Below are 27,193 nucleotides of genomic sequence, written 5' to 3' on the forward strand. Positions count from 1 at the left end.
CCGTTCCGAGTCTGTACTAGGTGTATATAGAGCTAACCGTTAACCGCGATACACTACTACCAGGAACAACATACTTCATGTGAGACTCTAGCTCACCTCTTTCAGAAATCGGTTCCGTATTGACCTTTGCCAAGTATCCTTGCGCTGCTGAATGTTCTCCACCTGCTATTCACGATGCTCTCGGTAAGTGTTCGTAATTGTAGTATCTTCTCTGGCAAACTTGAATGCTATCTCCTGTATCTTTGCCTCAGATCGCCGTTGAGGCCCTTGCAGACGTCAGCTTAGTAACGATCTTCACAGAACCGTACGTCAACTTCTGCCTTTCCACCCCGCTGTGTCCAGAAACTCTTACTAATGCCATTCCGGCATGCTCAAACTGGTCTATGATTCCATAGTATTACCTCAATCCTCGTATCGCGGTTCCTCCTCGACCTGCAAAAAGTCAATCGATACCGGGCTAATCCGCAACTGTCCAGTGTATCTATTGGCCAGGGCTCCCTCCACTTCGCCAATAGTAGGGTGATCGGTTCGCTGGGCGAGTCGCTTCCTCCCCCTGGCGACACTTCGCTCGAGGACGCACGACTCGCCGCCGAGGACGTATCGGAGGATCTCGAACATGGCGGCGACAAAGTAGGCCAGGATCCGCCGGAGACGAATGCGATAGTGGTGGAGGTTAGCGCTTAGAGGTTGCTGGACTTCATGCACTCATGTTGTATCCGTCGTAATCCTTCTTAGACACTCGTCAGGATTTTGGAACATTCTGTATACTTGTGTATCATTCGAGCCAGCCTGATGGGGTCGCAGGCTCTCTACCGCGATCTATGTAAGTAGTACTTAGGTGCACAGCGTGCCTCGAGGCTTCCCGCGAAGTCTCCGCGCCTTGGACTCCCTCCACGACAAAACCAACACCGCGGCCCAGCCTTTGCTCCATTTTTTGCGCTAGACTGTCGCGAAGCGGAGAGGAACATACACATAATCGCGTGAGTCTTCATTGTTCCCCGCGCAAGGATCCGCCGCACCGCACCAACCCCAACCTGCAGGCCGTACAGACCGCCCTCTGGCGTGTTCATCCTCCCGCCGCTGTCCCAGAGCTCTGTTTTCTTGCCGAGCAGCCCCGGGAGCCCATCACTGCTCCGCCCCGCTCGCGCGCGCACACTGTCGGCGAGAGCCTGCGATTGACCCGGCTCCCGGAACGTCCACGCCTCCCAGCTCAAGCTTCGCAGCACGCCGTTGTCCTGCAACTCTTCACCGCCGTCGCCCAGGCTACCCCTTCGCCATCGGTGGCACCGGACGCAGCCGCGCGCGACCATCCTGAGCGCATTGAGCAGCCCACCTCCGGACATCCTCCACGGCGTGCATACCCCGCCCGAGGTCCCGCCCAGCATGAACCTCCCTCACCACCTCCTCGCGCTGCTTCGTCGCCGCATCTCCGCCTGTCCGGCGTGCCTCAGGCTCGCACTCACACCCTCGCCAGGTGTTCTCGCGAACGCACACGTCCTGCCGATCTCGGACGAGGATGACTGGACACGCTAAGGAGTAGCCATTGGACGAGGCTGATCAAGATTGCACTCGGAGAGGCGTAGAGGGAAACTGAGGCCCGAGAGGGAGAGGGCTCGGTAAGTATCTCGATTATCGCTGCTACCCACTTTCTTCCGTCCATTCCTCCGGCCAAACGCAAGGTTGTTTGCGCGATGTGCCGTACCTCCGTATAGACTCATGCTAACATGACGATCATAGCCCCGAAACCTACCATCGCACGTATTACCCGCTCCTCCCTCTCACAACAACTCATTTTCTCCGCATCAACCGTGTGGCTTGTTCCTCTGCTTGCCATAGTGCCTGTCGTGTTCGGCACCTATGGGATCTGGAATCAGCGCCTACTCGGCACCTCCTGCTCTTCGTCGTACCATATCTTACCGGTTTGCTGACGTGTCTCAGCGGTTGAGTGTGCAAGATGGGGCACTGCGAAACTATTCTTTCACCTCCTGAGTGGCTGAACGGGCATCCTGAACTCAGAGGTAGAGGCATCGAACTCGTATTAGCGCTCAAACCAGTAAGTGCACCCCCTTCGTGTGGAACATGCTGACGAACGTTGCACTAGTATTGTGCATGGCGGACGGACCATGACGACTCATCGACCCCAAATTACGCGGTCAAACTCGTTCCTCCCCAGTGTGAGGAAGTGGAGATCTACGAGCAACTTCACCGCCTCAATCCTGCATCTCCCAACCACACCTTGCCTTGCGACGTCATCTGCTCCGGAACGGAGAAACCGTTCCTTATCATGCCATGCCTCATCAAGGTCTTGGATCAGGCCGAGTGTTGGGACTGGGAACTCCTACCAATGTTAGATTTCTTCCGCCAAGTCCTCGAAGTGAGTGAGTTGGGTAAGCTTTCCGGCGGTCAGGATCTCACACCGCTCGTGGACAGGGCGTCGAGTTCTTGCATGATCTGAATATTGCTCATATGGTGAGCAGTCGGTAGCTAATGTCGCTGACGGCGTTGCTGATTTGTCTTGAACAAGGATATGTATGGTGGTCAGGTTCTCACGGCAGACGAAAGACTTGCGGGCTTTCACAAAGAAGTAGAGGCAGGCAAGATCTACATCATCGACTTTGACTTATCCAAACGTCTCGAGAGAGGCCCGGGGCAACAACACGCCATAGAGCTTCCAGAGAGCTTTTACGAGCCTCCACTCGGCATGACACGCTTCGATCCATACTCATGGGACGTCTACTGTACTGGGAAACTCTTCGATCGTACCGTGAAAGTGAGTTACTTCCCGCGGATGGACAGGTAGACTTCACTCATGAATCGCTTAGTTTTCCTACAGTGATCGCCACCTACCATGGATTGTACGGCGATACATAGATTGGCTCATTGGGAATGAGCGCGGATGCACGACGGTTTGCCATTGTCGGCCCAGTGCTCGCAGAGCACGCCAATTGCTCAGCGTCGTCATATTGGGGGCACGTGTCTGGGATCAATGCGCAAACTTTGTATCCCGTATGCGCGACCTGCGCAAGATAGGCAAGACCCGCTCCTGCCCTTGATCCCGCCTGAAGCCAACGAGAGTCTGTTCTGTCACTGGTCAGTGCCTACGGTACCCAGAAACCTGTTTCAGACGAGGACAAATACCACACTCGGCGGATAGCGGAACGGCTTGTCACCGTGAGCGGCTGCAAGTATACTGCCACCGACTACCCGCCATGAATATAAATACCCATTGTCAACACCAGCACTATTCTGCAACATATTTCAACCCTGGTAGCATTCAGCAATGCCTTTCGGCAGACCCCTCTACGGTCGCATATTTCTGGGGACGATGGTCGTGGCCGCAGCCTACGCATACCACACCATCACCCGCCTCGAAGCCAAATACCCTCCCCGCCGCCTCGAGACATTCTCCACAGAGGCCTTCCGAGCCACGTCGAACCCAGCGACCCACCGGACCTCCCCCGCGGACATCGACGTATACACCGCCCGTGTACCCGCAGCCGGCCTGCGACTCGACTCCGAGTCACATTCCTCGGATGCAGACGCCCGTATACGTAGCTCCAGTATCGAGGAGGCGTGGACGCGCACACTCCTCGAGAGCCCCATCCTAAGGGCTGAGGCTCGGTTCCTTGGGCGTTCCCGCTCCCCAGGGGATTGTGGAGAGCACGGCTTCTACGCGGGGCAGAGGCTGCTGAACGTTGTGTTCCGAGTCCGGCGCCCTCCCGCGCCTGGAGAGCCGCTGCTTGTCACTTGGAGGATGCCTGACGGCGCAGTCGCGTTTGCCAAGCGCATGGCGGCGTGGGGCGCTCCGTGGCGCCTCATGACGGGCGGCCGGCAAGAGTACGCCGTGGGAGAGGTGGACGCGGAGGGCATGGTGGAGGTGGGCTTCGCGGCGGCACAGGACTTCGAGGTCGTGGCGGAAGAGGGCGAGGCGCAGAAGACGGTTCCTGGGTGGCTTGGGAGAGTGCATAGGGGGTATGCTATGTTGCTGTTGGATGAGAGGGCAGAAGAGATTCGCAGACGGGCAAATCGAGATCGGGAACGATGACGGTAGCGACATGGTGTATAGTCGTGCTCGAGTGGTTGGAGTATATATGATTCCTCTCCCCTCATGCAGAAGTCCCCGAGTTCACACATGTTGACGAGGACGTGGAAGCTATTGAGGTGCGTCCATTTACAACGCTCACTTCACGTCCGGAACACCATGCTCCTACGGACGCACAGACACGCTGCCAGATGGAAGAGTCATCAACGCCGCTCATGGCCTCGTTCTGCATCGTCGGCGATTCAGGTTCAGTTGTCTCTTCCAAGGAGTTACTTGAACTGCTCAGGACCTGGGGGTTTCATGTGTGAGTGAATGCAAAGGAAGGCACGTCGACGAAGCAACGTACAGTTAGTGACGGTTGCTGAGACATCCCCTTCACAATATTTGAACAAGGCGAACTCAAGTGCAGGATCTTCATGAGTTGACGCAGCTCATCGAGACCAGCGTCGCTCTCCGACCGGCTTGGAAACGTGGAAGAAGCATCCTCATCATCCTCTTCTGATCCACTTGGAATTGTCAGCCGACATCTATGTGTCGCAACGCAAGGTCACTCACTTGCAACACTGCACCTCGTGTGCCCACAGCTTGATTCTCTCTTCAACCCCGGACCTTCGCCGGAACTGACTATCCGCCCTCCATACAAGAGACCGTTCAAGGCCCGATGAAAAACCCATCCGTCTTCTTGAGATACTCTGCGAAAAGCAGGGTCCGAGTCTGACAAGGAATGCGATAATGCGTGACATCGCTTGGGGACTCCGCAAGTCAAAGACCAGGTCTCGCGCGACAATGTGGGCCCGAGGCTATGCGTGCCATTAATCCTCGGGAGCAATGAACGTTCCGCGGAGACACGTACCAACGCATACCCAACCCGCTGCTTGTCTTCGATCCACCCGAACAGGATTTCACATTGAGGAAGCCCCGACCGTGGTAGCAGTACGCCAACGACTGGGGCGTCTAGCGAGAGCGCCCGCCGCTGGTATAGCGCACTGCACATGAGCGGGGCGATGTTGCGTTCGTCTGCTACGCAGAGGAGGGGAACCAGCGGCGTGGGGTAGAACGGAGACGGGAAAATGTGCTGCTGCAGGATGTGGGAAGGCAGTGCATCGTATAGCCGGCCCGGGAAGCCGCCGTCCTGCGATAGACGCGGGGGCGGGAATGACACTTGGCTTGTGGTTGAAGACGACGAAGGGGAAGCTGAGGTCGAGCAGGAAGAATGGCTATAATGCGCATCGGTGTACTCGGTCGCAATGGACGCCGGTCCAGTTGTTGTGAGTGGGACAAGGACGGCAGTCGTATGGGCAGCGAGCTTGGCGGCGTTGAGGTTCGGAAGTTGCTCGCTCATCGCCCAATATGGGTCTTCATCAACATCTTCGATCTCGACTTCTATGCTAAGCTCAGAGCCACTTGCGACTTCCTCGACTTCATACAGAGTCGCATCCGACGACGACCCGGAGTGGGATGACCCTAGGTCGAGAGATCGGTGCGACGCGATCTCAAATTCTGAGATGGTAGCTGCAGGTGGGACCTCCGCGGATTCTTTGGTGCACTCTTGATGTGGAATGTTCCCCTTGTGTGACGGCTGCTTGCACTCGTCCCCTTCATATACCGCATCGTGCTCTTCGTGGGTTGGGGCTACCGGTTATCACTCAGCGACATAGTCATTCATGAAGACAAGGGAACGCGTACCTGGAGCATTCGCTGGCAGAAGAACGAGCAACGAAGCCGTCCCTCTACATGACGATCCACAGTCCAGGCGTTCATGATGTGTCTCGTACGTGTTGTCCGGTCTGGGCTTGACATACTCGCAATGAAAACTAGGACAGCAAGATCAGTCCGTCGCTCATCTCACCGGGCACATAGTGGAAGGGACACAGTACGCACTATGTGACGACCTCCGGAAGGACTTCTTCCATAACCATCGCGAACATAGACTCCCAGGGGAAACGTTCCGGATGCCTAGATCTCCTGACTGGACGAGTGCACGAGCATATCATGTCCGCGAAGTCTTCCGCCCATGGCCCCCGGGGTTCGTCCGTCACCCGCGAGTCAGACGAAATGAGCAACGCGGCGATGCGCGCCACAGGTGATGGCCATTGCTCGTCGCCGCCGAGTACGTCGAGAGAGCCGTTATGACCAGCCAACCATCCCTGTAAAGACTGGTCGCGATCAAGCTGCAGCAGTGGCATCGTCAAGAAAGGCAACGAGAGAAGTTGGTGGTCACGCTCACCTGCGGTCCCGCCACGTCGGTCGACACCCGGCATCGTGTGCGCCTGGTGCCGCTGTACGTGTTGATCGTCAGTGCACGGAGCATGTTTCTTCCCTACCTTCACCGGCAGAATCGTGGCGGTACCCACTCGCGACGACGTGTGGCGGCGGCGGTCATGCATCGTGCAGTCGGTCGGGGTGCAGTTTCGAAAGCGTGCATCCTAGAATTACAGTCACACCTACATGATGTTGCATTGAAACCGTCCGAACTTAACCCAGCATCTAGCTCGTGTCCATCGCCTCCTCCGTGCCCCTGCCGGTAATGTGTGTGATATCCTCCTCGACGACAAGCGCGCGGATCTCTTCCTTCTTCCACTCCGTCGTCCCGCGGCGGAACGTGTACGAGCGCTCCTTCTGGACACGCTCGTTCGGCTTGACGAAGTTGCGGAGCATCTCGGTGTGCGAGGCGGTGATGACGCACGCGTCGACGTTCGAGCCGGAACCAAGGTCGTTGAAGATACCCGCAGAGATGGCGGCGCAGACGAGATCGAGTGCTTCTGCGCGCTGCAAGGAGACACTAGTGAGTTTGACACCAAACGGAACGGGGGCAGGATGGAGGCAGTAAAAGGGCAGCCTAGTCGAAGACGCGTATCACGGATCCGACAGAAACTGTCCTTGAAGGGGTTCGTTCCGGCGGTGCGCGGGGGTGGATGAGCAATAGATAGAAAGAACGTACCTCCATGTTCGGTTTCCACTGCGCCTCGAATACCGCCATCGCTGCCAGAGAACCGGAGCCCATGGTTACATACGGGAGCTTGTCCGTTGAACCGTGTGGATGGATCGTGAAGAGTTGTGGGCCGGTGACATCGACGCCACCGAGGACAAGTGCTGCGCCGATGTGTCCTTGGTATCTAGAAGCCTTATGAGATTCTCTGAACGCGCGCGCACATCATATCCAGGCGCACCGGAAGAGCATCTGCTTGAGCATGGTCATCGCAGTGACTACCCGAGGCTTGCGGCCGGTCGAGAGTGCGTGCAGCTCCATGTTAGAGGAAATGAGGGCGGTTGTGAACTCCGTATCTGCTGCTGTTCCTGCACCACAGCACCGAATGTTGTCCGTGATATAATGGATCTGTGGCAGTTGAGATGAGTGGCCCTGGAAGCATGTCCAGGATGCAGGCGTACGTACCTTCTCGCAGTTCTTGTCCGCGACGATTGGGCCTTCCGTCGCACGGGTATCCGCGCCCAAGATAATGCCGTCCTTGAAGAGACATCCGACGATGGTGGTACCGGTGCTGGTGGCCTTTGGTAATGGGATACCGCGGTCGGTGAGGAAGTTGTTCCTGCAGCCTCATGTCAGAGTCGAGACATTGCTCGTGCTCGCTGTTCACGCACCTGACTTCGTTGGTGAAGTCGAAGCCGGGGCCAGAGTATACAGATGCTGTCGCCATGTCTGGGTCAGATGTAGAAGACAGCGAGGACGGGGAGGAGGAGATGGCGGAGTGAGGCTAAGGATACTTACGCGTCTCAGGCGCGTCTGTGGACGCGCGTCGGGACGGACCCCGGGGACCGCCATCGCGACCTTCCAGGCCACCGCCGTCGCTAGCCTCGCGCAGCGGCACAGCGTCCCCGAATATCTTCTTTCTTCCTGCCACCACCACCACCACGCCCGCTCGACACCATGGACGGCTGGAGCAAGCTCTCGTCTGGCCTCGCAGGCCTCAACATCGGCCAGTCCGCCAACAAGCTCGCGAAGGGCTTCCAATCAAGCGTGCAGGCAACGCGGGAGCGTCTTGGCCAGATTGCGCCAGATGAGATAACTGAGCTGCCGCAGGGTATGTCCCGCTCATATCGAGAAGACGACGAGGGGAGATGACGGCGAAATGCAGAGTACAAGGATCTTGAGGCTCGCGTCGACAGTCTCCGCGCAGTTCACCTCGCGCTACTCAAGTACGTCCATGCTTTTCTGTGCCGTTCGGGGATCGCGAAAAGAGCCGGATTTCCCTCGACCAGGGAGTCGCGCTTGTTTGATTGACAATGAGCGGGACTTCCAGCTAGCGTATGATGCGGAGAGCAAGCACCCCGTTGACTATGGGCTGCGAGGTTGGGAGGGTAAAGCCCGAACCTAAACCTGTCACTCTGTGCTCACACCACTCTGCGCCATCTGCCTACACGGTTGGAATTCGTCGTGTGAGGGCCGTGCAAAGCTCTTCACGTTGTCGTTTGACGCTGGCTCAACGTACACTCCGAACGGTATTCTCTGTCTTCCCGGAACATACGATTCACGGACGCACGCAGGGTCACGAAGGTCTACGAGACCGAAACCTACGACTACCCCACGCATCTTCAAGAATCGATTACTGAGCTTGGCACGACCATCGGGCATGGCATCACCAACTTCGCCGCCGCAAACCTCAAGGGCACGAACCTCCCCACGCCCGCGCCGGTCGAGGCCGCCACCCCGCAGCACAAGACACTCCCGCACGCCATCGGGCGCGCGGCGACGAACGCCGCCTCCGCCGTCCTCTCGACCGCTGCCGGCAACGAGGACAAGCTCGGCAAGGGCCTGCACGCGTACTCGGGCGCGTGGGAGAAGATTGCGGACGCGCGTGTCGAGCAGGACGCTGCTATTAGGGATCGCTTCCTCCTCCCGTGGCAAACGACACTCTCGACGAGCATTGCTGTCGCTATGAAGGCGCGTCAGGCCGTACGCGTCAGCAGGTTGGAGCTCGATGCGGCGAAGCAGACGTGAGTGCTGGCTGCGTGGCCGTGACGGTCTTCTGTGCCCGGATGTGGACGTTGACGCCTCTCTCGTTGCGCAGGCTCAAGAACGCGGGCCCGGCGAAGCAGGAGGCTGCGCGTCTGGAGGTGGAGAATGCGGAGGACGACCTTGTGCAGAAGACCGAGGTCGCGATTACGCTCATGAAGACCGTCCTCGAGAACGTGAGTTCGGCCCGTACATACGTGGTTCAATGAAATTTCCTACTGATGGCGCTATTGTAGCCCGAACCGTTGAAGAACCTGAACGAGCTTGCGAAGGCTCAGGTGCGTTCTGGTGCTGGCCCCCGTGGGTGGGTGTTGGGACTGAGATGTTCTTTTTGCAGCTGATGTTCTATGCCACCGCCGCAGAGGCGCTTTCGTCCGTGCAAGGCGAAATCGAGGAGCTCAGTGTCGCCGCCGAGGGCGAATACCGGTTCGTCCCTCTTCTCCCGCCCGTCTAATTTCTGGTCGCTGACGTTCTGCCTCCCTCATTTAGGAAGTCGCGCGAGCACTAAGCCCATGCATGATATATCCTCCCCCAACTACCCGCTCACACGCTGATGGACTGACTATCCGGAGTTTTCTTTGTCTCCGCTTCCTCCCACGTATGCTGTCTCCGACTCCGAGTCTGTGAACTCTACCCCCCTCTCTTGCTGTATCACAGTGCCCGTTCATGTCCTCTGTCTGCAATCATGAAACTTCGATATCTCCTTTCGGAGGCGGAATGTATGTATTGTAGAGTCAACTACGTCTTGATGATTTCGACGCCCCACGCTTGTGGTGAAGGCTTGGCGCGTTCATGATGCACAGAAAGTCTGGCCCTACGTGAGTTCGGGAAACGAGCGTCAGCCAGATGCCGCCTGGAGGAGGCGTGCCCGCGTACGCAGTGCCACGCGTTTCCGTGGACCACTCAGCTCCTTAGACATCGACACTCAACAAGTGCAGACACAGTGAGATACTCGCCACATAACTCGCGTCGCCCATCACTCACTTCATCTGTAGCACTGTACGGTACGCGCATGGCGTCTCACCTTCGACCTGACGTTCAAGTTGAAGTGCAAGACTGGCTTCAGCGGCACAACGTAGTGGTCGAGGACCTTGCTCTTGATGACAGCTCTTCCTGGCCCTCGCACATCGCACCCTTCGCTCAATTGCTGCCCGAAGACGAATCGTCTGCGTCCAACGTCAAGCTCGAACATGGCCCCTGGGATCCCGAAGGAACTCTGGACAGCCTTACCGATCGTTTAGACCTTTTCATTCCGTCGGCTTGCGCGTCGTTCCTTCTATATGGAAAGTCGCATGGTCCATTGCTCCGAACAATCGTAATTCGACATATTGCCAAGCTGTTACATCCGTCTCTTGCCGTATAGTGAGTGCTAATATGATCATCGCATTGTGGGATATTCATCACACTACGTTCAGCGACCGCGTCGAGTTCGCAATGCCTCGATCTGACACGGGCAGCGCGTCTTTGGACTCAGCATTCCACCCCACGAAGGGAAGAGCAGAAATCTTGATTCTGCTGGAACGGGCAACCACAGGTAGAACACCGTCCCTGCGTCTGTTATCTGTTACTATCTGACATGGATTGCAGCTTGTGAGAGTCCAACCAGCGCGTACTACCGTGACCCGTCTGAGGTCCCGTTCGCACACAGGAAGGTGACAACCTCCAACTATACGTCAAGTACTGCACCGGAATGTCCCGAAAAAGTCCTCGACAGGACCTCTGACTGGCGCAGCGTGGAACGGCGCATGTGGGACGAGCCTCTTGACAGAGATATCGAAGAGGAAGAATACAGCGATGTCGAGGATAACTACCAAGATGACGATACCAGCGAAGGTAAGGGGCAGGGCGGTGATGAGGACGGCCGGGACGACGTCGGTGAAGACGACAATGGAGAGGACGATAGCGGCAGTGCGGACAGCGACGGTGGTAAGTAATAATCGTGTTGTAAACGATGGCGACACGCTCATCTATCCCTCAGGCGTCCCATTTTTGTCCGGAGAGTTGAATCCACACCGCCATGTCCTTTCTACATGCCATCCTCACCCCCTTATCCCTGTATTGTGCGTTGCGGACGAGCTCAATCTGCTTCCACTGATGACAAGCACCCTGTACCAACGGCGAGCTTGGAATCTAGCGGTGCCCGTTGTCGGTATCCTTCTTCCTCGGTCGTCAACTACTTGTAAGGTCCTCTTCGGCTGGGTTGAAGGGAGTCCGGGGCCGACTCACGCACTTGTACGTAGTGTTTCTTTCCGTGTAGATGGGTGATATCGATAACCACTGACATCGCATGTATCTCCAGCCTCTGGTGCATATCCTCGCACCTGTCTTGGGCCGCGTCGATGCTGGGTTGTTCGACTTATGCGTGCCGGAACACTTGGTGCGGATGACGCAGTTCCTGGCCGCCCTTGGACCCTATATCGCTGTCCCGATCCAGGACTCTGGAGACCCTGTCTCGGATGCGAGCCTTCCTTGGAGAGCTGATGAATACATGCGGGAGCTTGCGGAGGATCGAGGACTCGACGGGCGAATCTGGAACTGGCTGTGCGACGTGAGGTGGGTGCTTGTGTAGTTGCTACTCGACGTCCCTACTGACCTTTATCTCTGATCATTCGATTCCTACTCGTCACGCATCACCTTGTACTCACTGTGATGTTCGGATGAATGGGTCTCCTCCGGACCTCCCCGCACAATAACACTCGTCCTACAACACTCTTTCTCAATCGCTCTCATACTCACCCATTGCACTGTACCATGTGAGTCGAAACCTCGACTGTCATGGTCTTACCACTACCTAACATGTGCCTGCGCATATAGATCGACAAGAGTAGCTCTACGGACCTCCATGCCCAGGAAATTCCTACAAACCACCGGGAGGGAAAACAGTCCGTGTACGTCGATTTACATGTAATCTAACATGTCGAGTCTGACTTCGTCATTACTAGGGCCAGCTCGGAGTGAGTGCAAGTAGAATATCTTGAAGTGAGGATACGTGGCACTAATGGCAGGTCCGAAGCTTCGCAAAAAGGGCACCTCGTGAATGCAACAAGCCATTATTCATGAACGTGGTTGCTAAAGCCCGGCGGCGCAAACCCGACGAGACCCAAACCACCGTCGACGTAACTATAACTGAATGGAAGTGGGACCAGGGGAACCTATCCTATCCTTACACAACTGCGATGAACTGTCAACTTTGTCAACAAGCGATCGATCTACGCACCATGTGCGGTGGTGCCAAGAATGTTCTGACGAAGGCTGTGAGTGACCATCAATTGTTACTCAGGACTGCAATTTGAAGCTGACACGCATGCACCAATGCACAACACAGTTTATTCAAATTGTGCGGGGAGAGGCCCATAAACTCTGCTTGGCTATTGATGTGGTGCTCCCTCACGAGAAGAAACCTGAGACGACTGAGCGCGGCGGGTGCCTGAGTCCGCAGACACATGATCCCAATACGTCCCCCGTCGATCATAAGAGCGTTCCGGAGACGCATGCATTGCTCGCCAAGTTGACCGCGTTGGTTCCTCTGAGATGTGTCCATGCTTTCGTGGAATGGTCTTACAGGAGGGAGGTTTCAAATGAAGCCGAGTGGAGACATGCTTGGGATTTGCTGTTTCATGTCTGTCAAGACATTCTTCTGCAAGGATATGATCCGGAGACCTACAACGATGCTCAATTCCTTCACATCAACTACTGGTGAGTCCCGGGTTTCCTCGCTGATCAGTCATAAACATACTGACAAAAATGCCCAAGTGCTGAGGCGACGATTGAGTATCTTCGCTGCGAGGCATACGACCAGTTCCACCATCCAAACAATCTCACTGGCCTGGGAGGAAGCGACTTGCCCCCAGGTCGGTTTCTCCATGATCAAATCGCCACAGTTTTCAACAAGCATGAGAAATTCTGCAGAGAGGGTGAGGAAAGACTCCTATTAGCCCCATTGTCCTCCCTCCAAAAGCGATTGGACGGAGTAGGATATGTAGAAGAGCTGGACGCGTGGAGGAGCATCTGCGCTCAAACTTCAGCCACAGCAACTGCTATTAAAGAGCAGCAAAGTCCTTTCCTCAGGGCCGCACTCGGTGGTGATCTGAAGTCGCAGTTGGAGAACCTCAAGTTTCGCTTGGCAGGGTACCCCAAAACTGGCCGCTGTGATGCGGCATTCACCGTCGTCATCCCACAACATGACTTCTATAAGCGCATTCGTGAAATCGCAGGGCTGGACACACCGACAGATGACTTCATGAAATATTTTCCAGGTATCACCTCTTCCCGAAGACTGCCGACACCTCACAAAGGTCTCGGGAACGGTGCTGCCCCGGACAGCGTGTTCGCTGCAAAGCTGTGTTCGTCCCTATCTGTAGCCAAGCACGGATCTCCCTCCCTGGAACATGCTCTACAACTCCCTTACTTGGTCATCAATTACAAGTTGGACGACCAGGAACTCATGGGTGAAGCCGAGAGACAAAGGCGCATGAACTCTGTTAGTGCTGCCGCGTTCTTGAGGGCACTCGGCATCACGGACTTCAACGTCTACGGGATTGCCCAATCCGGATCGTATCACACGGTATCTGCGACATGGTATTCCTCAGAAGACAAGGTGCGCGAGCCATTTCTTCCGACGTCACGGTAGCGCGCTGAACTCATCGTCCGAACTGACAGGTGTATTATACCTGTGATCAGGGCGTGCCAAGGTTCAACTTCCGCCGATTCGAGGACGTGATGCGATTCGCAGGATTCACTCTCGAGCTGAAGGAGCATGCACGCACGCTGAAGGAACGCTATGACGCTGTCAAGGACAAGTTCTTCTCCCGTGTGGAGAATGAGTTCAAACGCAACGGGGGGAAACTGCCAGGGTTGGATTCGGAGCTTTGGTGGACAGCAAATAAGCAAGCAGATCTCTACGGTATTCCTAGGCCTCATAATAAAGCTCCCGAACAACCTGCGCCGACAGCGGGGGCCAACTGAAGTGGCGGGGTGCCCGAGGAACGGAGGAGGGAAAACCAGGGACCGAGAGGTGAATTTCAATGCGGCACGTACCATAGTAGGGAATGACTCATGGAATTGCCAACAGCTTCAGGAGGACCATGATGGTGTCGAGTCGGAGAATTCGGCCTGACAGTACTCCGATAAGAGTCTCAGGCGGGGACTCCACGGCCGGGGTACGGAAGACATGTCGATGATCTTGCAGAGTTGACTCGAGATTTGTTTGTGAAGATATCACCCGCATGATGTATGTACTGTATTCGCACTGCTTGAAGTGCAGAGATCTATTTATGCTTCGAATCACTGAACGACGCCGAGTATCGATAGTCTAAGTACGGCGGGCCCGTCACACCATGGCCGAACCCGCGCCGAACCCAAGGTGTCGATGAGCCTGCCACACAAATATGCATGTCAAGGCGAACACCGCCAGCGTCGCGCACTGCTCGACTGTTGAGGATTCCTAGAAGCTCTGCACTGAGGCCCTGCACTGCGCTTTCGGCTCAGGCATGACAGGCACTAGGTCTGCATTGAGCTCCAAGTGTCGTGAACGCGAAGTCTAATCTCTCGATCGATTGGAGACGGGACGGTGGTATCATCCGAGCATGTGGTCGATGAGGTGTGGCCGGATATTGTCAAACCGCCCTTTCAGGTCCGGGTTGACTGCATTGTCAGTCCTGCGAAGACTCATCCAGCGAATCGCGTATCCGGCTCGAGGGTATCAGCTCACCTCTTCCTCTGTCCGGTGCTACGCCCCACAGGGATATGCGCTCGAACCAGCCGCCGCAAGGTCACAGACTGTCAGGTCTGTGATTCCAAGGACAGCAAGGAAGCCCCACACAACTCTCGTTGCTTCGGTGAAAAAGAAACCTCGCATGGCGGTTGGATTCTCGAGGACGGACTTTCCGTTGGCACGCTCTTCCACATCTCCAGGGCCGGGAAGGCGCAGACAGCCCTGCAAGCAGAGAGACATGGGCAACTGTCAGCCTCGAGGGGAACAGGTGCTAATTGCAACGCACCCAGGCGCACCGTCTTCACATCCCACATACCGTAGATGTCGCAGCGGGATTCCAATGGATGTAGCACCACGCCCACTGCAAAATTTGCTCTCTGTCCGGCGAATAAAAATATTAATGAGAGGCCGGGTGGATTTGGATGGTAGGGCCACCTCTCGAGAGTCACGACTGCGAGCAAAGCAGGCCTGGAGGCTCGGGGAAGCTGGTGTCGTCAGGGTCCCTTCCTCACGAGTAGTTAAAGTTGCCCTCAGCGGCTCCAGGTCAGCTCCTGTGAAGTCGATTGTCAGTGCCCGTAGAATTCTCGACCACTTATACACTCACTGTGAAAACGTTGCACTTTTGGTGTTCTTGAGCCGATGAGGGAGTTACTCGAGTAAGAAGAGTTCAAGCTCAAGCTTCAAGTTGAAGTTGTTACTTAACGCCAGCGGTATCAGATTAGATAAATTGGTTATGCTTGGCTTCGTCTGCCACACATCTCTTTCGTTTGTCCACTTCGCCTCCTGCTCTCCTCGCCGCCATGTTTGCCCTGAACCTCCTCACTCTCGCGTACGCTGCTTCTGCTACCGTCGCCCTCCCCGCTGCCAAGCGCGACCTTGCTCCTTCCTGCAACCTCCTCGGTGGCCGAGCCTTCGACACTGCTAACAACTTCACCCTCGCGGCGTGGAACACAACTCTCCCCAACGCGCACCACGAGCATGCCACTCGGCCTCGGTCAAGCGACCTTCCCGACTACAACCATCGCTAGCCTGGCGCAGCGACACAGCGTCCCCGAATATCTTCTGTCTTCCTACGACCGCGGGAGCGTCTTGGCCAGATTGCACCAGATGAGATAACTGAACTGCCGCAGGGTATGTCCCGCTCGTCTCAAGGATACGACGAGGGGAGATGACGGCGACATGCAGAGTGCAAGGATCTTGAGGCTCGCGTCGACAGTCTCCGCGCGGTCCACCTCGCGCTACTCAGGTACGTTCATGCTCTTCTGTGCCGTTCGGGGATTGTAAGAAGAGCCAGATTCCACACGGCAGGAGGTCGCGCTTCTTGTGTGGACAATAAGCGAGACTTCCAGCTAGCATACGATGCGGAGAGCAACCACCCGTTAAGTATGGGATGCGAACTGTGTGGGTTGAATCGTTGAATCCTATTCGAACCTAAGCTGTCGCTCTGTGCTCCCACCACTCTGCGCTGCCTACGCTGTTGGAATTCGTCGTGTGTGGCTCAACGTACACTCCGAATGATATTCCCTATCTTCCCCGAACATACGATTCACGGACGCACGCAGGGTCACGAAGGTCTACGAGACCGAAACCTACGACTACCCCACGCATCTTCATGAATCGATCACTGAGCTTGGCACGACCATTGGGCACGGCATCATCAACTTCGCCACCGCAAACCTTAAGGGCACGAACCTCCCCACACCCGCGCCGGTCGAGGCCGCCACCCCGCAGCACAAGACACTCCCCCACGCCATCGGGCGCGCGGCGACGAACGCCGCCTCCGCCGTCCTCTCGACCGCCGCCGGCAACGAGGACAAGCTCGGCAAGGGCCTGCACGCGTACTCGGGCGCGTGGGAGAAGATTGCAGATGCGCGTGTCGAGCAGGACGCTGCTATCAGGGATCGTTTCCTCCTCCCGTGGCAGACGACGCTCTCGACAAGCATTGCTGTCGCCATGAAGGCGCGTCAGGCCGTACGCGTGAGCAGGTTGGAGCTCGATGCGGCGAAACAGACGTGAGTGCTGGCTGCGCGGCCGTGACGGTCTTCTGTGCCCGGATGCGGACGTTCACGCCTCTCTCGTTGCGCAGGCTCAAGAACGCGGGCCCGGCGAAGCAGGAGGCTGCGCGTCTGGAGGTGGAGAATGCGGAGGACGACCTTGTGCAGAAGACCGAGGTCGCGATTACGCTCATGAAGACCGTCCTCGAGAACGTGAGTTGGCCCGTACGTGGTTCAATGCGATCTACTTACGCGCTTCCACAGCCTTAACCGTTGAAGAACCCGCGAAGGCTCAGGTGCGTCCTAGCGGTCAGCCGCTCTGTGTATGGATACTGAGACTAGTTTCTTCTGCAGCTTATGTTCTATGCCACCGCCGCAGAGGCGCTCTCGTCCGTGCGGGGCGAGATCGAGGAGCTCAGTGTCGCCGCCGAGGGCGAGTACCGGTGCGTCCCTCCTTCCTCCCTTTTCCCGCACGTCTAGGTTCTGGTCGCTGACGTTCTGTCTCGCTCATTTAGGAAGTCGCTCGAGCACTAAGCTCATGCATGATATATCCTCTCCCTCAATTACCCGCTCACACGCTGATGGACTGACTATCCGGAGTTCTCTTTGTCTCCGCTTCCTCCCACGTATGCTGTCTCCGACTCTGAGTCTGTGAACTCTACCCCCCTCTCTTGCTGTATCACCATCCCCGTTCATGTCCTCTGTCTGCAATCGTGAAACTTCGATATGTCCCTTCGGAGGCGGAATGGTTGTATTGTAGAGCCAAGTACGTCTTGATGGTTCAAAGTTTGAGGTGAAGGCCAAGCTTGAACATCATCGAGATCATGGGTCTCATTATACTGTGCGTCGATCCTCAGGCCTCAGGCCTCATCGGTTCTGCTAACCGCCACCGTTACAGCGGTGCTTTTTTGTCCTTAACTGATAGAATCTGTTTAAGACGCATTTGCGACAGGCCATTCACATTGCTACCTCTATCCATCGCCCTATGCTGTACTCGAGTACAGAAGCACCAGTCAGATGCAAATGTTACTCTACAAGGCTTGGGCTCCCGCAGACGAGGCAGACGTGAGGTATAAAGCGGTTTTCCCTACCCGATCACTTGATCGATAGCAGTCGCATTGATTGTTGTTTTTGGGACGGTTACAACGCAGATGTTTTGGATTCCGATTACGCTCGTGAAGGGCGTGGTGGCGAAAGTGAGCGAGCACACGTTGGTCTACTTACACTCTCGTTCGCTCATCCATTCAAGGCATCTTCCGAACGCCTATGCTGCGGAGGTAGAGTTTCGGGCTGTCCCGCACCCACTGCCCTTCATGAGCTTTGGCATCGACCTCTGCGTACAAGCATGTTCGCCACGGCGACGGCGGCGGCGAAATTCGTTGGCTCCTACCCTGACAAACGTGATAGCGTTCGAATATTCAATGTCATCATCTCGACCGCGAGAACCTGTGCGTATCCCTGGCTTACACATTATCTGGGTCACCACGCGCTGTCGTTTGAAAGCTCGTTACTCCACTCCGGATTCTTGCAATGGGGCAATCAGTCCAGTCGAAGGCATGCATCGCGGGAAGGCGTGCTGAATCTAATTATGTACGTTTTGTTTCTACGAATATGCGCACCGCTTCCTCGACAGTGCCTCGAACTTGCTATTCCATCGAATCGGTGGTATAATTGTTCTTCCTAGTGGGGAGGTTTCGCAAAGGATCTAGGTATGATTATCTATCTGCTAAACAGACCTATATCGCTGACTCTCGCTTCGCCTCACAGTTTACCCGCTCAACGAAGTGCTGCCCATGTGGGGTGTCAACCCTGCATAGTAATCACCTATATCAAATGTTTCATAACGGCTATGATACTCAGTCCGTTGACCCTTCACACCTCGAACGTAGGGATGAGCGAACAAATGATCATGTATCTTCATTCCCATCGAAACACATTCAGAACAGATGACCGTATTCTCGTCATCATTCTACGACTACGGGCGCATCGGATGGAGTAGGGCCATCTTCCGCCGTGTATCAAATATATTTCATGCTCGCGATGAGACATGATGATTTTGTGTACGTCTCAGGAGTACATGACATGTCCTCAAGTGCACTTCGGATGACCCCTCGGAGACGATGAAGGTCTACGAATACAGAGGTTTCTGCTTGTGTACAAAAATATCAATGCAGATTGTATTAGCATGACATGGATCTGCAAGTACTCTCGAGGAGGCTGGCAAGCCAGCTCTACGTATTTTATTCAACGTTCAGAAGGAGACGGACTACACGACTCAATTTAAGCGCTGACCGCCGGCACAGCTTCTGCCTGTAAGAACGCCGACAACTCGAACGACTGCGCCATCACCCACCATCGGAATAAAATCTGCGGCATAGGTAACGATTCATTGCAGCTTGCTCGTGCATCGTGACATGGCCTCCCATCTTTTGCTGAACGACGAAGTGCAACGTTGGCTTGAGCTGCACAACGTCTCTCTCGATCCTGTTTTCCCCGACTCTGGCGGCTCGTACCTATGGCCACAACAAGTCTCGGATGCAGCGGACCTCCTCAAGCATTCGGCTGAACATGTGGTCGGAACCGTCAAAGGACTAGTCTCTACTCTAGAAGACCCAGAGGATGAACTTTGGGTGGACGATCCAGCCCCCTCTGTATTGTCTACTTGCGCAGCTTTCCCTGAGCTGAGCAAGTCCGAGTCGCGCCTCCCGTTACGAGAGCGAGAGATTCTCCTGTGGACCATGGTCAAAGGAGTTGTCCCTGGCACTAGAGTGTTGTATGGCGTTTTCCTGTCACACGGAAGACCGTCCGCTCATCGTTGTTTCAGTTACCAAGCAAGCTTCGCCCTGCCTCGTTGTGATACGGGTGACGAAGAAGTAGACCAACGAGGGGTGCCTCTTTATGGCAGTTCCACCCTGCTATGCATGAAGGAATATGGTGCGTTTCGTCTGCGAAGCTTGGTATTGGGGCCGTTCAACTCATGCATACCCTAGGTCGGTCGGAGAGGGTGGATTGCGATGATGACTCCGTCGACTTCATCTGGCGTGGCGGCTATGACGATTTGTCTGACCTGGAGCCCGGAAGCTCAAACGGCGGCAACCGTTGGCGTTGGCGTCTGCCACCAGACCCCGGTGACAAAGAGGACGACGAGGACGAAGAGGACAAAGAGGACAAAGAGGACGAGGACGAGGACGAGGACGAAGAGGACGACGGCGAGGACGAAGAGGACCCAGACGATGTCCTTGGACAAGGCGACTCAATCAGCGGACAACATCTTACTCCTTCCACCTTACACCCGAGCCCTTTGGTACCTGTTCTCTGCGTGGCGGATGAGGTCAATATCGTACCTCTACTCTCCAGTGCTTTGCTGCAGCGGCACGAGCTCGAAATCATCGAACCCGTTGCGGGCATCCTACTACCTACAAGTGGCTCCAAGTGCCAGGTCCTATTTGGTTGGATGGAAGAGAATACAGACGACATACATGCCCTGGTAAGACGTATCGCATCCCATGGTATATGCTGTACTAGCGCTGACCCTTAACACAGCCTCGAATTCACATCGTCTACTCGGGTGTCTCTAACCCTTCCGTACCCGGCGGAGGAATCTTCGATCTTCAGCACCGGTCAGATTTGGTAAACCTCGTCACCTACCTTGCGGACCTTGGCAATCAACAATTGTTCAGCATTCCATCGCCACTATCGCCATCGCCCAACGCAAATTCTGTCATCATTCCATGGAGGGCCGATGAACACCTCGCAAACAGGAAAAATCATCATTACTCCACGCAGCGTATCTGGATTTGGCTGCATTCTATTCCCGACCCTAGGTATGTCTGCGTCTGTGTGTGCTTTTCTTGAGATCTGTGATTCAGTCATGGTACGGCGTCGACTCCGCTTATTTCCAGAGACCAGAGGTCACGGTATATAAAGTTCCTCCGCTTCCATGGGCATTTCCATCATACTTGAACCTATTCTCCTCCTGCGCATCGCACATCTCATTCTCTCAGCTATCACGTCTGACACAAACATGTCAGTCTCACCCGGGGTCACGGTGTAGCACGGGTCGGGTGAACCCGCGGGGGGTATGGGTACGGGTACGGGTGGGGGTTTGCTCACCAGGCCCCGTGGGCATGGCACTCCGGAGGAGGAGAGTCAAACTTGCTCTAAGCCTCTCAATTCCCGTCAGATGGTCGCAGACTCCGTCTAACGAGGAGTAAATTGTAATGCATTTCTGAGACTCATTCCGAGTCCAGAAGTGCGAGCTCGGAGAGCATACTCACCCGTCTATCCTACTGGTACCCGTCTCCTACGGGTATGGTACCGATGCGCTCTTTGTCACCCATACCCGACCCTTGCTACACTCTAGCCACAAGGTTTCCCTTTGCACCTCGTAGGACGTTCCATGCTGATCCTTAGCCTCTAGGGCAACTACATCCGGCGAGAAAGGTCTTGCTAGTGGTTCAGGACGCGCACCGCAGTCCACTGGCTCTGAACATGCACAAACAAACCTCAACGCTCAGAAACCCGAATCGACGACCGGGGATAAGTCGTACGTCACCGGGCAATATCCGCGTATATTGATGACGCATTGACTGTGATTATACTTTCGATAGGAAGCCAAGTTCGGAGTATGTCGCAACGTGGTACTTCATTGGGACACCCAAATTAATGTATCGGACAGATTTGCTGCTAAGTCGTACAAGTCAGGCAAGGGTAATGACCTTCACATCAAGTTCAAGATACAAGAGGAAACACCTGCTGGTCAGAAGGAGGCCTCAATTGCCGACTGGCTCTGGGATCACCGCGTGTTTGTGATCGGATATGACAATCCCAAACTTGTGGAAACCATTTATAAGGACTTCAAGGCCTATTTAGAACATACAAAGGGGCTCGCGATGCTAGTCCAGATGCCTTGTGATGCAGGCATAGATATGGTAAGCAGATACGCATTGTATCCTGCGACCTCTTATCAGACTCACCACTTCAATTCGTCAAGATGATGACTAAGCTTTCGCACAATCTACTCCTGATGGTGCAGAATCTCAATCTGGAGTCCAAGGAGGAGGAAGAGCATAAGGAGGACACCGCCATTCCTCTTGCCGACCAGTTGAACAAGCTCATAGGCGCGGTGAAGAAGAAGTACCAGCAAGCGCTGGACATGTCGCAAACAAACCAGGGCTTGATCTCCGAGTCTCTGACATTGGCAAACCCCCACGTGGTTTACACCTTGAACAACTGTCATAAGAGCATTCTCGCGATGTACAACAAGCAGAACGTCAGCGAAGCTGAATGGCGCCTCTCCTGGGACACGATCCACAACTTGATTTGGTTGCAGAGGCGACTGGAACGTTGCTGTGCTCAAGGCCCTAGCGCCGGCTCGGAGCAGCCCAACTACTTCATCTTGTGAGTATATTCAATGTTATCTTCAATTCCTGCTGTACGCTCAACTGGTTGCGTTCAGTCCTGAGGCAATGCTCAGGTATATGCGATGCGAGGAGTTGGATTATTCTACTATGAGAGTCAAGGCCATGGTATCCGGATCGGAGTCAGCCTCGCCGGTGGCTGCCATCCCGAAACCCCGATCACGTCAGAAGAATCGTCTTGTCCCCGAGTCGGCAGAGACTCAGACTCAGTATCACCTTCATGCCAGGCACAAACAACAATTCAAAGACATATGCCATATCCTCCGCGAGCACAATTTTGCGATCAAGACTCGGTCTGGCGCCACTGAACGAGCCAAGTCCGAGATTCAGGAGGCTGAAAAGTTGTCCGAAGCAGGCTTGATGGAGGTTTTGAAACTTGAGGAACAAGCTCAGGCTCTCGCCTCCAAGAGGCTCCTCAGTCCTCAGACCAAGGAACTCCGAGTCGCTCTTCACTCTCAGGTTGAGAACCAGAAAATTCGCGTCGGTCTCTACCCAAAGAGAGGCAAATGCGACGCCATATTCGCTATCTCCATTCCAGACTTTTGCAAAAAAGTCGCTGGAGTGTGTGGCCAGTCGGACATTGAGGACGCTCAAAAATTCCTCGCAGCATTTTCCTCCTTCCGTCCTCCTGTCAACATCGTGGTGACCGAGGAGAATAGAGTGGACGTGACGGAGGCTACTCAGGAGGAGAGCGGCTCACAATCTCATCTCGAGACCAAACTCACTCCACTGTTCCCGGGTACTGCCGACTTCAACAAGCATCTGACTGATCCCAAGCTATCGGAGGCGCTCTTCCTCCCTTACTATGTGGTGGACTACAAGTTGGACGGCGGCCAGGGAAAGATGGCCGCAGCCGAGAACCAGCGACGGATGAACAGCGCCAGTGTGGCACATTTTCTGCGCATCATCGGCATCACGGATTTCCCGGTGTATGGACTAGCACATGCTGGGCCGTTTCATACGCTCTCGATGACATGGTACAGCTCGACCGATGATGTAAGACCTCGCATGTCAATGTCATCTTACCTTCGCTGACCATATATCAGGTCATATATATCTGCGACCGTAACACCCCTGGGTTTGACCTGCGAAAGAGTTGTGACGTGCTCCGTTACATGGCTTTCCTTATACGCCTTGAAGACCACGCTGTGGAGCTGCTGCGTCGCTACAATGAGGCTGAGGCTAAGTTTCTGGAGAAGATTCGTGAGAAGATTGTCAACAAGAAGTCCGACCGATCGCCGGACTTCGAGTCAAGTCTGTTGTGGACGGCTGGTAATCAAGCGGACAAGTTCGGGATGCACAATCCTGAGAAGGCTGCAGGGGGAGGGAAGAAGGCGGAATCTCAGGCTGCTGGTAGTGCGGAGGGTGCGGAGAAGGCTGCAGGGGGAGGGAAGAAGGCGGAATCTCAAGCTGCTGGTAGTGCGGAGGGTGCGGAGGAAACCAAGAAAGCGAAGAAAGCGAAGACCGCGAAGACCCAGGCTAGTGCGGACGCCGCGAAGCGCGGGAACTAACTTTCCCTAACAGGGTTGTACGATACGAGTTTGTTGACGACAGTCTCCTTGCGGATGTGGGTGCGGTTTGAATGAAGTATATAATGATGTGTCTGTGTTGGTTCGGATGGAATTGTATGTAATATATATTTATATTCCCTGTGGAAGACGAGAAACGTATGCTATCAGAAGGTGTCTCAGTCGCAATATGATCAGACAAACCTCGCGCAGACGGGACTGTGTCATATTGAAACCTCGGTCTCGACCACGCCATCTACACGCCATCTACAAACCTTCACGAGTGCGGCGACTCAGAGTACGGGTCTCCCGGAGTCGCGTACTGGCTCGGAAGGAGTGCGCATTGATCATCTTCGATGTTGAAGTTGTCTGGTAGCGTCCAGGGGGTACGGATGCCACTGAGTACACCGGACTGGTACCGCGGCCACAAGAAATCGTGAGAACAAGTCAAATTTGGTCGGAACATTACGCACAGTGCGCGTGAGGGCATGGAGAATAGCCTGAGCCCGAATGAGCTTGCCGACCCTAGTCAGGTTTCCCGTGCCAACGGTAAGTCCTGCCCCTTGCGGGGATGGAGCCCGGGCTGCCTGAGCGAGTTGAGCAAAACTTGTAAGCCCTGAAGAGTCGCTAACAAAGGCCAAAACTACTTACTGTCCTTACATCTTCTGACAGTCCATCTTCGACGGTGCTGAGGGCAAAGACGAGAGCAATGGTGCTGAGCAGCAGCAGCACGAGGAGGTTGGGCTGGGGACCGGCAAAGCCGGACGCGGAGGCGGCGGGAGTCGAGTCGCTGGGCTCGCTCGTGCCACGGTTATTGCAAACGGTTGGACTCGGAACAAACAATGTCTGATTACGGCCAATCAAAGTACATGGTGCTACTGCAAACAACGCTGCTGATGCCGCAACCTGGTGAGGTCCTGAAGAGGATGGCAGGCGCGGGTAGGATCACTCACAATCAGAATCAGTGTCGTGGATTCCATTCGGGACGGTGCGTTGACGTTTGGTTGTGGCGTTGGTCACTCCGTCTATCTCGACGTCATCCACCGGACCGATGACTGGATCCTGCATGGTTGCAGCATGCGTTGCGATAAGATCATCCATAGTGACATCGCACCGCACTGTTTCAGCGTCTTTCGCTGAGGTAGATTTGGAGCTGTGAAAGTTCAGCAAAGAGCGGGACATGCGGTGGTCAAACGTACGTACATGTTCACCATTTTGTCCCGGATTTCCTGCAGCGTGCGCTAGACAGACCGCTTGCGCTTTTCTGGGGAAGAGTTATCAGCGACTCCTGAGACGGGACGAAGCATGCGAGAAACGGTCACTCACTGTTGAGCTCATTTAGACGCGAAGTTGGAACGTCCGAGTCGTCCATGCATGAGCGGGGTACAAACGAGGAGTATAAGGGCGTGTTGAGCTTACCGTGGACATTCTGCAAGCATTAGCAGGGATAGAGACGTCGACTGGGCGCACGAGGCCCACGATCCTCCGGGTCTCTCTGGAAGAGGTTGCGCTGCAGTAAATGGGAGCGTCGTAAGGTTATAAGGAGAGAGAACAAACATCAGTTGCAGTCACACAGCCACGGAGAGAAGACACAAGTTGTGGTCGCATTGCCACTGCCAGCTCCCGCGCGACCGACCGTGAGACAACTGTCGCACGCGATGCCGCGCACAGCACACGCGAAGTTACTTCAACTTATGTAGTACTACCGTCTACTCTCCGCCTGTGTTACCAACTACTCTCTTGACGAGATTCTGCTGGTCGCTCTCGCACTGTCAACATATGTCGCGAGGCCTCATCGCGGCTCTCCGAAAACACCAAGCATGCCGCCTCGCGGTCTATCAGTATCGCAACTTCGCTTTATCACTCCTCCAGCCACAGACGCGTCCATCATCAGGATCAGAAGGTGTGCTATAGCCTGGAGGGATCGGGACTCTCCTAGGTGCGCACCATGCACATTGCAAAAGAGGAAGGCCAGAAGGACGTTGGAGAACGCAAGAGCACAGGAGCGCATCACAAGCATAGGTACGACAACCCATAGCTCTCTTGATGCTGCGGTTGGACGTCGAAGTACGACTCAAGAAGGAAGACGACGCAGAGCGTGTGCTCTCAGAGGACCTGCGACGTGTACGCGCAGTCGGGTTGTAGGACAGGACGCATAGGGGAGTCAGCGACAGCCTAGGACGAATAGTGACAACGCTGTGCGTGCGACGCGCTCCAACGCTAATCGTCGGGGTATGCAGGGTACTCAGACTCAGAGACGAGGCTTTAGGGGTTTTGTGCGGACACAGGACCGTAGAGTAGATAACAGAGAGTTAAACTTACTATTCACTTACTCTGCACGTTGCGTTGCGTTCCTGCATTTCTGCCGACTCTTGATGTGGGGTCTTGTCTTCGGTGACCCTCTGGCTGCAAGAGCACCTTCGCCATATGGACAGTATGGGTCGGGAGTCCATAAACCGACGGCGGGTGCAGAGGATATCCCTTATATACCCCGAGGACGCGTCGCGTCAACAATGCGAAATCTGCTCACGTGATGAGCGCGTATCTTGTCAGCGCTCCCGTCGCCGACCTCTCCTCCGACCTCGCAATGCGCATCCACCATCGCCAGCTCTGGATCTATGCCCGTGCGGTCGACATCAAATCTGACACAATCCTTGCCAGCTCTTGCAGGCAGCTGGACAGCCAGAAATCTGCAGCCATGAAGAAGCAGCAGGCCGTGACAATGAAGACGTTCGAGGATGTCGGCACGCAAAGCGAACGCGAAGGATATCCCCGCGCAGACTGGCGAGTTGGTGCTTTTATGTTTGTGGAGAGGAAATGTATACAGGGTGGGAGAACACAAAATAAAGTGAGTTAATCGACATTAAACGAGCGTCGCACCCCATATCCCCATATCCTCCTGGTCGAGGACACCACATAGGCGGACTCGAGACGAGATCCCAGCACATGCTCATGGCGTAGTCAGGGAAGCCAATGCTTTCGTAGCTCATTGAAGCATTTGCGCTTCTTAACGTCTTAACGTACATTTGCGTACCGAGCGGACCACCAACAAAACAGCCGGACGGAACGGAATCGAAGGCGGACGATCTTCAAGGGCCCGATGGGGTACGAACCAGCGGTGAATGCGAGAACCATGCGACACCGGCCCTCGCCTTCACACTGGTATGCTATAAGGAAGCGCATCCTTTCCCCTGTGTGGATGAGTTCATTTTTCCAAGAGACTCACAACTGCGAGCCAAGTAAGTCTGGAGGCTCGGGGAAGTTGGTCTTGTCGGGGTCCCTTCCTCACGAGCATCGCCCTCGGCGGCTGGTCAGCTTCTGTGAAGTCGGTTGTGAGTGCGCGCAGCATTCTCGACCACTTATACACTCACTGTGAAGATGCTGCACGTTCGGTGCTCTTGAAGCCGATGGCGGAGTAAGAGTACAAGCTCAAGTTGTATCGCCTGAGATTTCAGACAAGTGGCCGAAGAGCGTATCAGATTAGATAAGTCTCGTAGATTACCGAAGACGGGTAGTCGGTAGAATCTTTTTTTTTTTTTTTTTT

The 27,193-nt window shown here is 55.1% G+C and overlaps 12 protein-coding genes across 12 annotated transcripts; 8 read left to right on the top strand and 4 right to left on the bottom strand.

Moving 5' to 3' along the window:
• Positions 1-124: 124 nt before the first annotated feature.
• On the top strand, positions 125-817 carry L226DRAFT_141736 (uncharacterized protein). Its single transcript, XM_067672353.1, has 2 exons — positions 125-304; positions 396-817. Exons 1-2 carry the CDS (start codon positions 225-227, stop codon positions 682-684), a joined length of 369 nt encoding a protein of 122 aa, XP_067533511.1. The 5' UTR covers positions 125-224; the 3' UTR covers positions 685-817.
• A 981-nt stretch (positions 818-1,798) lies between these two features.
• On the top strand, positions 1,799-3,167 carry L226DRAFT_141782 (uncharacterized protein). The gene is made up of 5 exons (XM_067672355.1): positions 1,799-2,053; positions 2,102-2,374; positions 2,431-2,469; positions 2,525-2,770; positions 2,823-3,167. The coding sequence occupies exons 1-5, from the start codon at positions 1,955-1,957 to the stop codon at positions 3,051-3,053; spliced, it is 888 nt and encodes a 295-aa protein (XP_067533512.1). The 5' UTR covers positions 1,799-1,954; the 3' UTR covers positions 3,054-3,167.
• Positions 3,168-3,337: 170 nt separating this feature from the next.
• On the top strand, positions 3,338-4,024 carry L226DRAFT_443962 (uncharacterized protein; the record flags this gene model as incomplete). The annotated part of the gene is made up of 1 exon (XM_067674854.1): positions 3,338-4,024. A coding segment is annotated over one exon (687 nt), but the record flags the coding sequence as incomplete, so codon positions are not given.
• A 51-nt stretch (positions 4,025-4,075) lies between these two features.
• L226DRAFT_141788 (uncharacterized protein) lies at positions 4,076-6,441 on the bottom strand. The gene is made up of 7 exons (XM_067672356.1): positions 6,270-6,441; positions 5,924-6,213; positions 5,729-5,856; positions 4,896-5,674; positions 4,598-4,842; positions 4,389-4,548; positions 4,076-4,331 (listed from the first exon to the last, which is right to left on the bottom strand). Exons 1-7 carry the CDS (start codon positions 6,351-6,353, stop codon positions 4,107-4,109), a joined length of 1,911 nt encoding a protein of 636 aa, XP_067533514.1. The 5' UTR covers positions 6,354-6,441; the 3' UTR covers positions 4,076-4,106.
• A 78-nt stretch (positions 6,442-6,519) lies between these two features.
• L226DRAFT_511234 (20S proteasome subunit) lies at positions 6,520-7,750 on the bottom strand. The gene is made up of 5 exons (XM_067678292.1): positions 7,643-7,750; positions 7,437-7,590; positions 7,213-7,379; positions 6,984-7,158; positions 6,520-6,811 (listed from the first exon to the last, which is right to left on the bottom strand). The coding sequence occupies exons 1-5, from the start codon at positions 7,696-7,698 to the stop codon at positions 6,530-6,532; spliced, it is 834 nt and encodes a 277-aa protein (XP_067533515.1). The 5' UTR covers positions 7,699-7,750; the 3' UTR covers positions 6,520-6,529.
• Positions 7,751-7,908: 158 nt separating this feature from the next.
• L226DRAFT_536784 (uncharacterized protein) lies at positions 7,909-9,778 on the top strand. The gene is made up of 7 exons (XM_067681189.1): positions 7,909-8,082; positions 8,137-8,197; positions 8,546-8,995; positions 9,070-9,190; positions 9,251-9,292; positions 9,352-9,440; positions 9,504-9,778. The coding sequence occupies exons 1-7, from the start codon at positions 7,929-7,931 to the stop codon at positions 9,520-9,522; spliced, it is 936 nt and encodes a 311-aa protein (XP_067533516.1). The 5' UTR covers positions 7,909-7,928; the 3' UTR covers positions 9,523-9,778.
• A 155-nt stretch (positions 9,779-9,933) lies between these two features.
• L226DRAFT_614512 (uncharacterized protein) lies at positions 9,934-14,028 on the top strand. Its single transcript, XM_067686656.1, has 12 exons — positions 9,934-9,957; positions 10,010-10,376; positions 10,430-10,548; positions 10,602-10,940; positions 10,993-11,246; positions 11,314-11,567; positions 11,843-11,902; positions 11,957-11,968; positions 12,028-12,268; positions 12,340-12,710; positions 12,768-13,611; positions 13,674-14,028. Exons 2-12 carry the CDS (start codon positions 10,027-10,029, stop codon positions 13,977-13,979), a joined length of 3,150 nt encoding a protein of 1,049 aa, XP_067533517.1. The 5' UTR covers positions 9,934-9,957; positions 10,010-10,026; the 3' UTR covers positions 13,980-14,028.
• A 1,778-nt stretch (positions 14,029-15,806) lies between these two features.
• On the top strand, positions 15,807-17,201 carry L226DRAFT_466342 (uncharacterized protein; the record flags this gene model as incomplete). The annotated part of the gene is made up of 6 exons (XM_067675968.1): positions 15,807-15,858; positions 15,913-15,973; positions 16,290-16,739; positions 16,814-16,953; positions 16,986-17,017; positions 17,076-17,201. Coding segments are annotated over 6 exons (861 nt in total), but the record flags the coding sequence as incomplete, so codon positions are not given.
• A 260-nt stretch (positions 17,202-17,461) lies between these two features.
• Positions 17,462-18,570, top strand: L226DRAFT_141884 (uncharacterized protein). Its single transcript, XM_067672357.1, has 5 exons — positions 17,462-17,791; positions 17,873-17,917; positions 17,971-18,311; positions 18,406-18,430; positions 18,489-18,570. The coding sequence occupies exons 1-4, from the start codon at positions 17,546-17,548 to the stop codon at positions 18,428-18,430; spliced, it is 657 nt and encodes a 218-aa protein (XP_067533519.1). The 5' UTR covers positions 17,462-17,545; the 3' UTR covers positions 18,489-18,570.
• Positions 18,571-19,094: 524 nt separating this feature from the next.
• L226DRAFT_561587 (uncharacterized protein) lies at positions 19,095-19,655 on the top strand (the record flags this gene model as incomplete). Its single annotated transcript, XM_067683445.1, has 2 exons — positions 19,095-19,494; positions 19,546-19,655. Coding segments are annotated over exons 1-2 (468 nt in total), but the record flags the coding sequence as incomplete, so codon positions are not given.
• A 4,271-nt stretch (positions 19,656-23,926) lies between these two features.
• L226DRAFT_561588 (uncharacterized protein) lies at positions 23,927-24,495 on the bottom strand (the record flags this gene model as incomplete). Its single annotated transcript, XM_067683446.1, has 3 exons — positions 23,927-24,061; positions 24,123-24,236; positions 24,301-24,495. Coding segments are annotated over 3 exons (444 nt in total), but the record flags the coding sequence as incomplete, so codon positions are not given.
• L226DRAFT_141908 (uncharacterized protein) lies at positions 24,478-25,294 on the bottom strand. The gene is made up of 5 exons (XM_067672358.1): positions 25,069-25,294; positions 24,976-24,982; positions 24,861-24,913; positions 24,603-24,711; positions 24,478-24,542 (listed from the first exon to the last, which is right to left on the bottom strand). The coding sequence occupies exons 1-4, from the start codon at positions 25,206-25,208 to the stop codon at positions 24,675-24,677; spliced, it is 237 nt and encodes a 78-aa protein (XP_067533522.1). The 5' UTR covers positions 25,209-25,294; the 3' UTR covers positions 24,478-24,542; positions 24,603-24,674.
• Between the last annotated feature and the right edge of the window lie 1,899 nt (positions 25,295-27,193).

Source organism: Lentinus tigrinus (assembly GCF_003813185.1).
Source record: "Lentinus tigrinus ALCF2SS1-7 unplaced genomic scaffold L226scaffold_20, whole genome shotgun sequence".
NCBI classification, from domain to species: Eukaryota; Fungi; Basidiomycota; class Agaricomycetes; order Polyporales; family Polyporaceae; genus Lentinus; species Lentinus tigrinus.